This window comes from Elaeis guineensis, chromosome 5 (genome assembly GCF_000442705.2).
Source record: "Elaeis guineensis isolate ETL-2024a chromosome 5, EG11, whole genome shotgun sequence".
Taxonomy (NCBI): Eukaryota; Viridiplantae; Streptophyta; class Magnoliopsida; order Arecales; family Arecaceae; genus Elaeis; species Elaeis guineensis.
In genome coordinates, this window is record NC_025997.2 from 14,096,779 (window position 1) to 14,111,363 (window position 14,585).

The window sequence follows — 14,585 nt, forward strand, 5'->3', positions numbered from 1 at the left end:
CAATTCATTTTGATCTAAACTATTACTTTAAATATTTGGTTTATTTTTCTGTTTTATCTAATTAAATTATTATGTTTATAATTTACTTTATATTGAAATTTATTATTATGATAGTTATTCTTCTATATTTGTAAAATTAATAGGTCCGGATATCGCTCGGCCACTATGTCAATTTTATGGTAAATTGGTAAATGTTTTAGCACCTTATATATCCACAATTTATTGGTTCTAATAAAAACTTGTATGTCTTCGAAATGTATTTGCATCATGTACATTAATCATTCATTACTCCTTTCTACATTGTTGGGATAATCTCCATTCTAGACATCAACTAGAGAAGTCCAATCTTTCAATCAATGCCGTATTTGTGATTGGTATGATAGTCGTGATTGGTTAGAATCTATACAGCACATTAGAGTTCTTGTGTACAGCCATCATCTATTGCTTATTGTAGGATTTTTTGTGTGGCTAGGCTAAATTATGCCACTCTCATTCTTATTTGGAAAAAAGATGCCGCCAAGCTATTCTCTGACTATAGGCCTATCAATCTAATGGACAGTTGTATTAATTAAAATTGTCTTGAAGGTTCTCGCCAATAGATTGAAGTCTTTTCTTGGTACTTTAGTAGACGAGGCTCAGATCGCCTATATTAAAAGTAGATCTATTCTCGACAACTTCATCACGGCCAATGGGGCCGGTGTTGCGTCATATGAGAGTCCGACTCTTAAGGGGTGGTATGCAAGTTAGATTTCATGAAAGCTTTTGATAGAATAAATCCTAATTTCTTTTTGTGTTTGCTTATTGACAGAAACGTTCCACCAAAAGGGTTAGTTGGATCAGAAACTTGCTACTCGGTGGAAAAGTTGCGGTGAATGTCAATGGGCAAATTGGCAACTGGATATCTTGTGGGCATGGGCTCTGGCAAGGAGATCCGCTATCCCCTTTCCTTTTTTATCCTTGTAGTCGATCCATTTTACCATATTTAGTGTTGTTTGACAGAAGCTGCGATGTAATCATGTATGTGGTCTTTTTCCCCATTCTTTGAAGAGACGCTTAAATGGAATATTGACCTACTAACAGTAGTCTAGCTGATTTTGTGACCATATATCCTTTTTCTATAGCAAAAAGAAATTTCAAATCGTTTTCAATGCGCAAAGAAGACGGTGTCGAGAAACTTGATAAGAAATAATGGATGTTTTAATTAATGAGATAACTATTGCTACAATAGCTTAAAAGGCTTTGTTGTATCTAGGGTTGGGCACCGGGCCGGGCCGGCCCGACGGCCCGGTCCTCCCTGGCACAACTTGGGCCGTATCTGGCACAGCCCGTCAAGCACTGTAGCGAGCCGTGCCATGGCCTAATTTTAGGGCCAGACTGGGCTGGGGGTTTGGTGGCCCATGGCCCAGGCCCGGCATGGAACATGCCGAAGCCTAACACAGCCCGCGTGCCAACCCATATGGAAATGCCAAGGTATGGCCCATTTGGCAGGGCACGTTTTTAAAATTTTTATTTTAAAAAATAATGTTTATAAAATAAAATAGATTGGGGGATAAATAAAAAAAAGGTGGGAGATATTGAGATTTTTTTTGTTAGAGTAAAAATCATCTTGTAACGGTGGAGGGTTTGAAATAGATCCATATCAGCTTATTAATTTAAATCAAAATTATACGAAAGAGGGAAAGGGGCTAGGCCTGATCTTCAAAATACAATAAGAGAGAGAGAAGAAAATAGAGATGACTCACCTCAACAAATAAAAAATAAAAATATATAATTTTTAGAAATTAAGAATTGAAAATAAATTTTACTAATTGTCTATTGTGTTTGTGTCGTCCTCATCATTAGATCCAGTATCATATCTTCCTTTGTCTTGAAGTCTCGTCTCTGCATCCAGAGTGGAGAGTTGGAGAGCCAGAAGAGGAGGGCCGGGCTGTCGGAGAGTTGCATAGCCGAAGAGCCGGATTTGTAGAGCTGAGAGATAGATCGGAGTAGAGCTAAAGAGAGTAGAGTGGAGTAACCGAAGAGCTGCCTCTTGAACTCCGACTTTCAAAAGGGAGACACTTTCTCTTCTTGTATAACTTTTGAATTACTAAACTATAATTGCTACTTACTAAATATTGAATAGAAAAGAGAAGAATTACTAGAAGAGAGAATAAATAGGAGTAGAGAGATTAGAGAGGGAGAGAATTGATTTAATGAATTGACGTGGTGAGAATGAAAAAAAGGAGGGCCCTATTTATAGAAGTTTCAAAACTTTTATTTTTCCAAAATACCCCTCAATCTAGCCGTTTTTTGGCTGTTAGCGGGGTCAAAATGGTAAAAATAAAAAAATTATCTATTAAGACCCTTTTAAAAATAAAAAAAATATCAAATTAATCGTTATGGGTCGTGCCTGATCCGTTTGGACCTTGGCACGGCCTGTTTGGGCTAAAAAAAAAAAGAGACCGAGCCAGATGGGCTAACGGCCGTGCTTGGTACGGCCCATCAGTCCTCGGGCCTAGGATGTCGGGCGGAGGGTTAGGCCTTTCGTATCGTGCCGACACGATCCGTTTACTAGATGGGCCGTGTCTGGCTCAACCCACTATAGTACTTGGCCCAATGGGCCTGGGTCAGGTCGGACCAGGCACGGCCCAATGCCCAAGTCAAGTTATATCTCATATATACATAGTATGAATTTATCTCACTATTATTTTTTATTATTTTAGATAACATAAATTTTTTCTGAAAATCATTGTTATATTTTCTGAAAAATCTGATATACTCTTAAGCTTTGGAAATAATAGTTGTTAGTCATGTTATAATGATAATTAACAGTTTTTGAGGGATGCACTTTAGGGGTTGTTTCATGCAGAAAAATTGACAATTTTCAAGCAGGTAGGGTTAATATTTAGATAAATAAAACTATATTGCTTATAGATCAAATATAGTTAGCATTTGAAGTCTTCAAAAGTTACTTGGCATATTGGATTGATCACATGCATAAACCTTACCATACAATGTGCCAATTGTTCCATCTAGAAATCCCACAATAAGCAATAGATGATGGCTGTACACAAGAACTCCAATGTGCCATCTAGGTTTCATCCAATCACGGCTATCATACCAATCACAAATACTGTGTTCATTGAAACATTGGACTTCTCTAGTTGATGTCTAGAATGGTGACGATCCTAACCAGATAAAAAGTAGTAATGAATGATTAGTGTCCATGAAAATACCATTTCAAAGTTATACAGGTGCGCATTAGAACTAATAAATTGTGAATATATAAGGTGCTAAAACATTTGCAAATTTATCATACAATTTACCGTCTTTTTTGCCGCCTCTAAAATATATTTGTGCAAAAAAATCACATAAAGTAATTATAAAGCTTATAAAGTTCCACGCAGCTTCCCAAAAGGAAGCAGCCAAAGTTTGCCAAATGCCTAGATTCGGGGAGAGATAAAAGGTCAAACGTCTACGCGGTCATATCTTTGACCATTAAAAAAAATTCTATATATAAAGCAAATGTTTAACGTATAAGTGAGAACCCATCTGAAAGCTAGACGTCATAATAATGAGTACTAACCGGCAACAGTGTTCTTGAAATCAATTATCATTATTAGGATGAAATTGTTACGGCAAGGCTTAGGAGTGAAACAACTACTGCAGAAATATATAACATATAACAGGCCACCAAGCTAGCTAGGATCCTTTCCTGTTCGAGGTTTGGTTGGAGAGGTCAGGATATATTTTGCGTGATTATTGAGTGATGTGGTACACGTCTATCATACACTGCACTGCATGAAACCCACTGTACACATACATACATATGTACAAGGTACCTATGTACATATGTACGTACGTACGTACATATGTATATATATATATGTATATATATGTATATATATATGTATATATATGTATATATATATGTATATATATGTATATATATATGTATATATATGTATATATATATGTATATATATGTATATATATATGTATATATATGTATATATATGTATATATATGTATATATATGTATATATATGTATATATATGTATATATATGTATATATATGTATATATATGTATATATATGTATATATATGTATATATATATATATATATATATATATATATATATATATATATATATATGTTTGTATGTCTGCATGCATGTTTGTACGTATGTATCCTCAAGGCTTCTTGCACGGTTCCTTCTCTGCAAGCACAACCGCGCGGAGGTTACGTTGATTGATCCCTCCATAAAGCCAGATATGCTACTCTTCACTTCTGGATGGAGGAGTATATGTCTCTGCAATACTTGTCTCATGTCTCCACCAATGTCATATATATGACCATGCAACCAGAATCCTCTAGGCTTCGATATGCTAGGGCGAATTCATGATACATGTATGGATGAAAGATTTTGAGCCTTAGAAGCAGACTTGAATTTTAGAATAACAAGATAGCTTAACCACCCCCACCCGAACCCCCACCGCGACGAAAAAAAAAAAGGTGAAAATTCTCACATGTGCAGGCACAACAAAGAAACACACATAATGACTGATTATTTCGCTTGAAATCTTTATCGAATAAAGAATATTATAGGTTCCAGAAACAACTTTTCGTATAAACTCATGAACAATTTGCTTCCTTCAAATTGAAGGGAAAATAATCAAGGAATAGGGGAAAAAAACTGAGACATTCGTAATAGTAAAGTTTGCATAGGAAGACCTAGGAATTCACAACCCAGCATTTCTCCCTGATCTCCCCCTGGCTTCCGGTGAGCACTTCAATAGAGCCCATCTTCACCATGGCAGATGCAAATTTAGCAGCCCAAGCTGACTGGTGCTTTGCATTGTACCACACGTGCTTTGTGGTCTCTGAGCTCTCTTGCAACGTCTGGTCTGAAGTCAGCACTCCCCTATGCTTCAACAAATTCCGGTAGTACATGTTATCGAGGCGAGTAGGCGTGACGGCATCGAGAAGCACCGTCGTCGGATTGCTAGGACTAGCAGTCGATGGGGGGCACCTAGTCTTCAAGTATGCTGCAAAGGCTGGCTCCATGGAGGGATCTTGAGGGTGGGTGGCACTGAAGTTGTACAGTCTGGTCGTGAAGGAGGAGCAGTGAGAGCGGCCAATGGAGTGGGCCCCAGAGAGTGTCACCATTTCATCCAACGTCAAGCCCTTCCTTTCGAAGCTCTCCTTGAGTTTGTCGGCAGTGAAGGTTGGGAATGGAATGTTGTCGAGAGCCTCCGATGCCAGAGAGATTCTTCCATCACGCCTCCCAGCCGGCACCTCATAGTCGATGCCGCCGGTTATGTAGGCACTGTCACGGGCGGCGAAGGCGATGATGTCGGCACACGAGACCTTGCAAGGGCATTTGGCTTCTACTGCGGCCTTTGCTGCGTTGATCACTTCGAAGCCTCGCAAGCTTGGGTTGTTTGGCGGAGCCTCCTTCTCTGAAGGGTTCCCAGGGGTTGAGTTGAGAAGAACGGAAGCGTCGCATCCCTGAAACATACATAATTATATTGTGTCGGTTAAGCAACCTTTCAACAAATTCTAAGAAATGGTCAATATGAAGTTTGAGGGTTAATTCTATTTCATGGATTAGGAATTTAATTTGTTGACCCGCTCATGCCAAAATTCCAAACCTGGATCAGAAATTAATATATAGAAGGTAACATGCACATTGTATAGCTCTTATGTGCTAATTGAATTAAACATTGAGCTTTAGCTTAACCATTTGCTTAATCTTCTATAATGCGCAAGTTTTTGCAGGGGTAAGAAGAAGTGTACCCTAACGAAGCAGTCATGGAAATGCATCCTGATAAGCCCGGCGGCGAATCCGGGATTCTTGGCGATGGCTTGGCTTACTGTTTCCCGCACGATGGCCTCTGCCGAGGGACATGTTTTTTCGTAGAAGCCAACATTCAGGGAAGCCGATGTGGCAGAGGCCATGGTTAGGATGGCCGTGAAGAAGATCATGCAAGAAGAGAATATAGGGCTGCGAGCTCTCATATCTATTCTATTATCACTGTTTGTATTATTGCTTGATCAAGGACGAAGAGGGGAGCGAGAGAGGGAGAGAGATTCTTTTGCTTGTGGAGAAGTGGAGCAACTAGCTAGGAGATGAATGAAGAAGAGTTGAGCTCATGAATGGGTACTTATAGGCACTGGAGGGATCGATGGTGGAACTGCAGCTGGATTTACCCATTAAAATACCACGAGTGCATGACTTGTTCAACAGATGACCTCTTCCTTCGTCGAGGTTAGGATAAATAAATAAGCGTGCATTTGGTATGCGTAGGGTGTGAAAAGAGAGCTCAATTAAATGAGGCAAGAATGTCCTATGAACAAATGGTAAGATATTAAAATATATAGGGAAGATGCATGACAGTCGCAACTTGTTGGCGCGCGCGCGGGCATCATATATATATATATATATATATATATATATATATATATATATATATATATATATATATATATATATATATATGTTGTGACGTTTACGGAAGATATTGCAAGAGCTTGGACAAAGTTGATGGCCAGGCTTGGTCTTGGTTACGTAATCGGGTGGGAGATGATTATTCGTTGCGTTCCAGCTGCTAACATTAATGTCATCTGAAGCGTATTAAATGAAGTAAATATATTTTATAAAATTGACTGGGTCGAACATGAGTCTTATGGGGTCTGTATCGGAAATGTCCTAATTTGAGAACCCCCGGGGTGTATGCTTCTGGGTGGCCGCATCATCTGTTTTGGAAATTAAGCAGCTGCTGCATGTATGGTATGCGCGTGATGTATAGTGCCGGGCACGATCTCTGCAATGAATGGTTGTCATCCATCTTTGAGATGGATGACATGACAGACATTCAGGATGGTACAATGTTTTACATGCGGTGCAAAATACACCCACAGGGGTCCAACGTCTCAATGCACGGCTCACATGGAATCCCAGACCTTTCGTTACATAGCACAGTCTTTGCATGACCTCCATAATAAGTGTTGCTGCCATTCTCGGATGAGATGATCGGTGATGAGTGGAATTATTGCATCTGAGGGGTGGATGGCAGACAACCTACAAAATAAATTTTTTTATTAAAAATTATCCGGCAGAAAATTTTTAGATGTCCAAATCAGAGAAAAAAAAAATACAAAGCTAAAAAATGAGAGCCCAAAAATTTATTACTAATCTCACTTATTTCATCTCCGACTTACCACTTTATATAAAGCAAGAAAAGTCGTTGCTGTGTAACTGCCATCTCCGAATATTCGAAACATGTGAATTATGACATTTACTGGACGGTTAACTGATTAACTGTCATTAAGGCCGAATAATGAATCATTCGTGGACGACTATTATATTTCATGTTTGTAGATAGTTAATATTCATGCTGGATAACCATCGTTTAATCCCCGATCCGTAGGATTTAAATAGTCGGTATGGTGCTGAGAATGTCGTTAGTCAGGTGCGACTATGTGTCGAACGCTGCCGTTCAGGTGTTGATCACATATCGAACCAAGTCGATCAAATGCCGACTTGGTCAAGTCTCGTCGATCTAAGTCGGCTCGATCCATAATATAGTACGCTTAGTCAGTGGAAGGTGAGAAAGAAAAATAGTCATCGCGCACTTAGTCAGTAGGGAGGCGAGAATAAGGGATAGTTGGCTAAGCGACGAGGATCTATCCCAGCACTTATCCTCCAACTCTTAAATCCGATTTTATAGATTTAATCGGGCGAAGAGAGTTAATTATCGTACGGATCCGAGTTGCTTTTCTTGACGATCTCTACTTATTGTTACTTTGAAAGTTGCATCGAGCCATTCCATCGTTTCATGAAGCAAGCCGTCGTTTTATTGTTTTGTGAGACATGCGGTGGCTCTGTTGTATCGCAAGTCATGCAGCAATAAATATTGTGAATCATTCGAAGCATTCATCCATGATGATTTTAGAAGATCGAGCCGCTGGATAATAATTCATTGAGCGGCCTGAGTAGTCCATATATTAGTCAGTCATTTACTCAATTTGTTGTCACGAGGATCTAACATATTTGGTGCAATCTCAATGGTGATATATCGAAAAGCTAAAAAAATGGCCGACTAAGATTATTACCATGTGTCGAAATCTCCAATGAGGTCATGACTTTCCGTGTCGATTATGGCCGTTGAGTGATTCTATAGATAGGGGTCATTTTCTCTTCAGATATTCTTCTAATTCCAGAGCTTTTATTTCCAGTCCAAAGTTCTTGTCCTCAATAGAGTATAGGATTCGTCTCCCTGGAGTGGTCTAGGCTCCTTCATCGTCGGCCTTCTCCCTCTTCATTGGTTTCTCTATCGTCGTTGGTCCCTCTTTCATCATCGTTGGTTGTTTCTTAAGATTAAGCTTCTTTCTCCCCTCTCTTTAGATTTTTGCCTTCCTCTCTTTATGTTTTTGTCTTAGAAATGGCTTCACCTGATAGAGAGTCCGGAGACGAGAACATGATGGGAGATCAAGGTTCTCGGACTCCAACTGTCCAAAGAGAAACTAAGGATGTTCTTCGAGATGATCCTAAAGATGTCTCTTCTTGGCAGGATCGTCCTGGTCCTGATGAGAGGCCCAGACTAAGGGGGCTACTATTACGGAGGGATTTAGTCCCACATCAATTATGAGTTAGAGATTTTCTGTCTTATATGAGATAGGCGCACACTCCATCCTTAAGAGGCACCTTTTGGGCCAAAGCCTAGAGGACATACCAGCTACGGCCCAAGGGTCGCAAGTGTATAAGCTACGACAACCGCAAGCATATCAGTTACGGTCCAAGAGCCGCAAACCTACAAGCTACGGTATGCACGCGATCAAAGCGAAAATGCCTCTTATCGGGATGAGCCATTCATCCGTATGAGCCCCGAAGTTCTCTGACCACAACAAATGGTGCTAGAGGAAGGGCCCCTCTAATAAGACAGAGTCCCCTGATTGGGGGGGCTACTATTGTGGGGGGATTTAGTCCTACATCGGTTGTGAATTAGGGGTACTCTATCTTATATGAGATAGGAGCATACTTTACCTGCAAGAGGCGCCTTTTGGACCAAAGCCGTGAGGCCCGACAATCGCAAATGTACCAACTACGGTCCAAGGGACACAAACGTATAAGCTACGGTAATCGCAAGTATACCAGCTACGGTCCAAGGGCCGCAAGTCCAAAAGCTACGATATGAACGTGATCATAGCAGATAATACTTCTTGCTAGGATGAGCCCTCTATCTCATAATTAAGGAGGAGCTCATGAGCCCCTAGGAAATAATTGGTACCTTCAGGATGGCATGGATGGTCCCTTGCTGCGAGAGTGGAAGGGCCAATACACCCAACTCAAAGGTGAATGTCCCTTCTCCAAAAAAAGAAAAAGAAAAAAAGAAAAAAAAAAAAGAGGAGGTGGATGACCTCCATTTTCTTCTTTCTGTGATTATTGACGCTTTGATTTATAAAGGGTGGCTTCTCTTCTTTGTTCTAGCTGCTTTAATTCTTTTATTGATGGTTTTGAGCTTTTCTGATGCTTTCTTTTATTTTATTTTTTTTTCGAGACTAGTCTTCTTGATTGGTTCTTCTTGTAATTAATCTCATTTCGTTCATCTTAATTAATGAACTGTTTGGTGGTTTTTCATCATTTCACTAAAAAAGAAATCTAGATTCCTGATATGTTTTGACCTTTTTAATTTTCTTATTCTCTATTTAACATTTGCTGTAAATGCATTATTTTTTAGTTAGAACTAAAAGAAATCCAACTCGAGTCAGGGGAATATCTTCTCACCAATATAAGCTAATCCATGTAACCCGAGGCTTGTGCATTTGTTGTGAGTATGTCCTTCTTAAATTAGAACTAAAATAAATCCAACTCAAGCTAGGGGAGCCAATTCTCATCAACATAAGGTAACCCATGTAACTCGAAACCTGTCCATCAGACCGGTGAAAAAGAGACAAAGATCCAATGTTTAGTATTATTTACTTATATGTATGCATTAAAATATTAAAAAAAAATAAATAAATTTTAAAAATATTTAAATATTTTAAATAAACATCATATAACTGTCTTTTTTTTTTATGGACGTCCTAATATATGCGCAGCACCGTGAGGTACTTTTTGAGTTCCGCAAAAGATCTCCTTTTTATTTTTAAATATTATATATCTTTTCGGATTAGAATAATAAATTTTCCTTCATTTTTTTCGATGGTGCCCCCCCCCCTTTGGCCAAGATATTAAAAAAAAGAGTCCATTTGGAATCCATGGGGGCTAAATGACTGGGAAAAATATCATGATTTGTGATCAACGTCCTCCATTTCAGCTTGAGGAACTGATTGAACCTAAATCTAAGCATCATGTGCCGGAATCCATCACTGACATGGCAAGGAGTTCAGATGCTCCATGATGCACCTTTTATACCAAATTGTATTACCTTAGATAGTTTCCATATCATCCATCTCGGAGGGAGCAGTTGTCATTAATTGTTGCTGAAGTTCAAGCAGACATACTCGATGCCATACGTGGTGCATGCCCCAAACGGATACGATCGTTCATCTCCAAGATGAATGATGTGAAAATTATCTAAGGTGGCATAATATTCTACAGTATAAAAGATGCACCACAGAGAATCTTGGATTCAATGTAAACAGTGAATTGTGACTTTAGACCCAGCACCGTGCGGATGTAATCTTTTTTGGACAATGAACGATCGTACAATATCATCTATCTTAGAGATGGGTGACAACCACTTGTTGCGGTCATGGATTAAAGGGTCAGATGGTTTGAATGGTTGGTTTATGCCTCCATATTCGCATACGTATGATATTATCTGTTTTGGCCTCTGATGCTGTCGCATGAGACCTCACGGTTTTACCTTTTAAGATATGCTTCATGTGGAAGAGAAGATTCCAATCCATACAAATCATACTCTCTTTTGATTTGGGGAGCTAATTTTATCGGGGGACTACATCTTTAGTCCACATCGGTTGTGAGTCAAGAGAGAATGTTGCTTATATGGATTGGAACCTTCTCTCCCATGTGAGGTGCCTTTTAAAGGATAAAATCGTGAGGTTCCGTGCGACAGCGCTAGAGGCCAAAGCAGACAATGCCTTACGTATGTAGGCACAGAGGCATAAGCCAATTATCCGAGCTATCCAACCCCTTGACCCATGACCGCAATATTAGCACCGTCTGTGGAATTACCTTCTGCCCACGCACACATACTCCCTCTTGACTTGGGGGGCTAATATTGTGGGGGGATGGCATTTTTATTTCCACATCGATTGTAAGTCAAGAGGGAGTATGGCTTATATGAATTGGAATTTTTTCTCCCACATGAGGTATCTTTTAAAGGATAAAAACGTGAGGCTCTGTGCGACAGCGTTAGAGGTTAAAGCAGACAATACCTCACATATGTGGGTGCAGAGACATAATCCAACTATCCGAGCCATCCGACCCCTTGATCCATGACCACAACACCACCCATTGCAGAAATTCAAGGGACCATGCTCTATGCCATACAATATGCGTATTCCATACAAGCACTAGCCAGTTAATTTCCAAAATAGATGATGTGGCTACCCAAAATGATACACCCAGGAGATTCTTAAATTAGAACATTTCCGATACGGATCCCTTAAAACTCATGTTCGACCCGATCAATTTATAAAGGATTTTGCTACTGCTTCAAAGAGTATTTTAGTTTTTTTTACTATTTATCTATTTCTGGCCATCGGATTAAATATGGATCATTCGGATTTCAATTAGTTAAAGTTCTGATGTACATGACTAATGCAGTAAATATTTAAAATATTAAGATTATTTTATGCCATAATTAAATTAATTTTTTTTTTTGAAAATGGCATTTTCCTCGACCACTAAAGGTGGAGATAGTGTGGGGAAGCCGTGGATGACTGGGGGGCAGAGTGGGGGGGACTGTGGGCGTATAGGGTTGGAATTGGGCCAAGTCATGCCCTTACTTGAGTTCGATCTAAAATAATTTTTTGGGCTTCGGACCGGACTTAGGCACTATTTTTTGAGAAAAAATCAGCCCGAGCCCGACCCTAGCTCGATTGGGCCAACCTGATGCAAGAGAAAGAGCCCGATTGGATGTCGATGTCCATCTTTGATGATCCATCTCCATTTTGATATGCCGCCCGGGACCCCTTCGCCTCCCCCACCCCTTTCGAGGACCCCTCTGCCGACCACCCCGAGCCCTTCACTACACCAACCGCCTCCTCTCCAGCCACATGTCCCCATCCCTCGCACCTGACGAGCCCACCATGGCCGAGTCAATCAAGTGCCAGCTTGCCATCTCCAGATGATCTACTGACGCCTCTTCTGATCTTCGATCGATTCTAATCTCTGGACAACCCTAATCTTGTAATCCGTCGACCCCTTTCTTGATATCCATCTTTAGATGATTCGTCGATGTCTCCATCTTTGGATCTCTTGATCTCCGCCTCTGGGACCCTCCGTCAACAGCTCCGTCTTTGTCCTTGTCTCCATTTGCAGGCGATCCGGTGGTGGTGGCATTGAAGGAGTAGGAGAGGGAGAGGGAGAGGGAGAGGGAGAGGAGAATGGAGCAGGTAGAGGAATGGGCCTCTAATCAGGTTGGGCTTGGCCTGGGCAAATGGTATGTCTGAGCCCGGCCTGAAAGATGATTGGGCTATATATTCGAACCCAAAACTTGGCTTAATTTTTTTGGGCCCAACCCATAGCCCAACCCAAAGTCGGGTCGACCCAAGCCCATTTCCAGCCTTATGTAGGCACTCATTGGGGGGGGGGGTGGTGAACTAGAGAAGCCGCGGGCCGTCAAGGGGGGGAGTGAGGGTGGGCCAGTGGCAGATCCATTTGAGAAAATATGGGGTCAATTAAGCCCACAAAAAAAAGTTGACCCTGTGTATATGCTATAGTAGGAAAGCCATATTAACCCTTGGAAAAAATCAAAATTAATCCCACAACATTCGACATATATCTATATTAGTAGAAAAAGTCAAAATTGACCCTACTAATTTTGTGAATTGACTACATATCTCATGTAAACTTTTTAAGAAGTAAAGGATAAAAAAGATCACATCAAAAGAATAATTATGACCTATATTCTCTCTCTTTAATGACTCACATATCCTACCTTTCTCTTCCTCTGTTACACCAATTTGACCTCTCTTTCTTTGTCTCTTTTTCTTTTTCTTTTTTTATTAATTACTTTTTTATTAATTTTTTAATATCCCACCGAACCCCATCCGTCCACCTCTTATATTTAAACCTCATATCAATTTATTTTTTATATCCTAAAAGAACTACATCAAAATGATGAAAAGAATAATTATGACCTACATTCTCTCTTTTTAATGACTGATCATATATTTCACCCCTCTCTCCTTTTCTCACGCCACTTTAACTTCTCTCCCTTTCTTTTTATTTTTTAAACTCTAATCAATCTAAATGAAATAGATAACAATATGCTCTTCTTATCTCTCTTCTCAACTTGAATTAGACATACCTCTTTTAGCTTCTTTTTTTGTAATATTCTCTTAGATTTTTTTTATTTTCTCTTTTTTTTCACTCATATCAAATATATACTATCACAATAATTTTAGGTTAGTTATTATAATTTTAATATTTAATAATATCTAAAATTTTATTATGATATTTTTTTATAATATTTTATTATAAAAGATATTTAAGATATTATACATTATCTTTTTTATATATTTTATTATTTTTTAAAAAATTATATTTTATTATTATTATTATTTTCTTTCTTAGAGCTCCTGCATTTTTTTTATTATATTAATCCTATAAAATAAAATTTTTGGATCTGTATGGGGTGGGCAGAGCAGTTGCAAGCCACGTAGGGATCATGAAAACTGCGAGCATGGGAGCAGGATGCAGAGGAGCTGCAAGCCGCACCGATGATAGGGGGAAGGGGAGGGGGAGTTGGGTGTGGAAAAGCCAAAGACAAAGGAGGAAAGAAGAAAGAAAAAATAATAATAAAATATTATTTTTTAAAAATTAATAAAATATATAAAAAATAATAAGATGTAATAGCTTACATATATTATATAATAAAATATTATAAAAAATATCATATTAAAATTTATTTATAAAATACTTTGCTTCATTTAGTACATCAGCAGCTAGAACGCAACGAATAATCGTCTCCCACCCGATCACGTAACCGAGACCAAGCCTCGCCATCAACTTTGTCAAGGTTTTTTTTAATATAATAAACTTTGTCAAAGCTCATGTAGTCTGCAAATATCCCAACAGAATACTCGCTCGCCACCGCAAGTTGCGACTGTCATCTACCGTATATATTTTAATATCTCGCCATTTCTTTTGAGGACTTTCTTGCCTCATTTAGTTAAGCTCTCTTTTCGTACCCCATCCGTACCAATACACGCTTATTTAACCTAACCTCGACGAAGGAAGACGTCATCTGTGGAACCAGTCATGCACACGTGGTATTTTAATGGGTAAATCCAGCTACAGTTCCACCATCGATTCCTCCAGTGCCTATATGTACCCATTCATGAGCTCAACTCTTCTCCATTCATCTCCTAGCTAGTTTCTCCAGTTCTCCATTGGCAAAAGATCA

General features: G+C 39.3%; 1 protein-coding gene across 1 annotated transcript; it reads right to left on the minus strand.

Annotated features, from left to right (window-relative positions):
* Positions 1-4,594: 4,594 nt before the first annotated feature.
* Positions 4,595-5,950, minus strand: LOC105044941 (peroxidase 5-like). The gene is made up of 2 exons (XM_010923045.4): positions 5,782-5,950; positions 4,595-5,493 (listed from the first exon to the last, which is right to left on the minus strand). The coding sequence occupies exons 1-2, from the start codon at positions 5,941-5,943 to the stop codon at positions 4,717-4,719; spliced, it is 939 nt and encodes a 312-aa protein (XP_010921347.3). The 5' UTR covers positions 5,944-5,950; the 3' UTR covers positions 4,595-4,716.
* Positions 5,951-14,585: the final 8,635 nt, after the last annotated feature.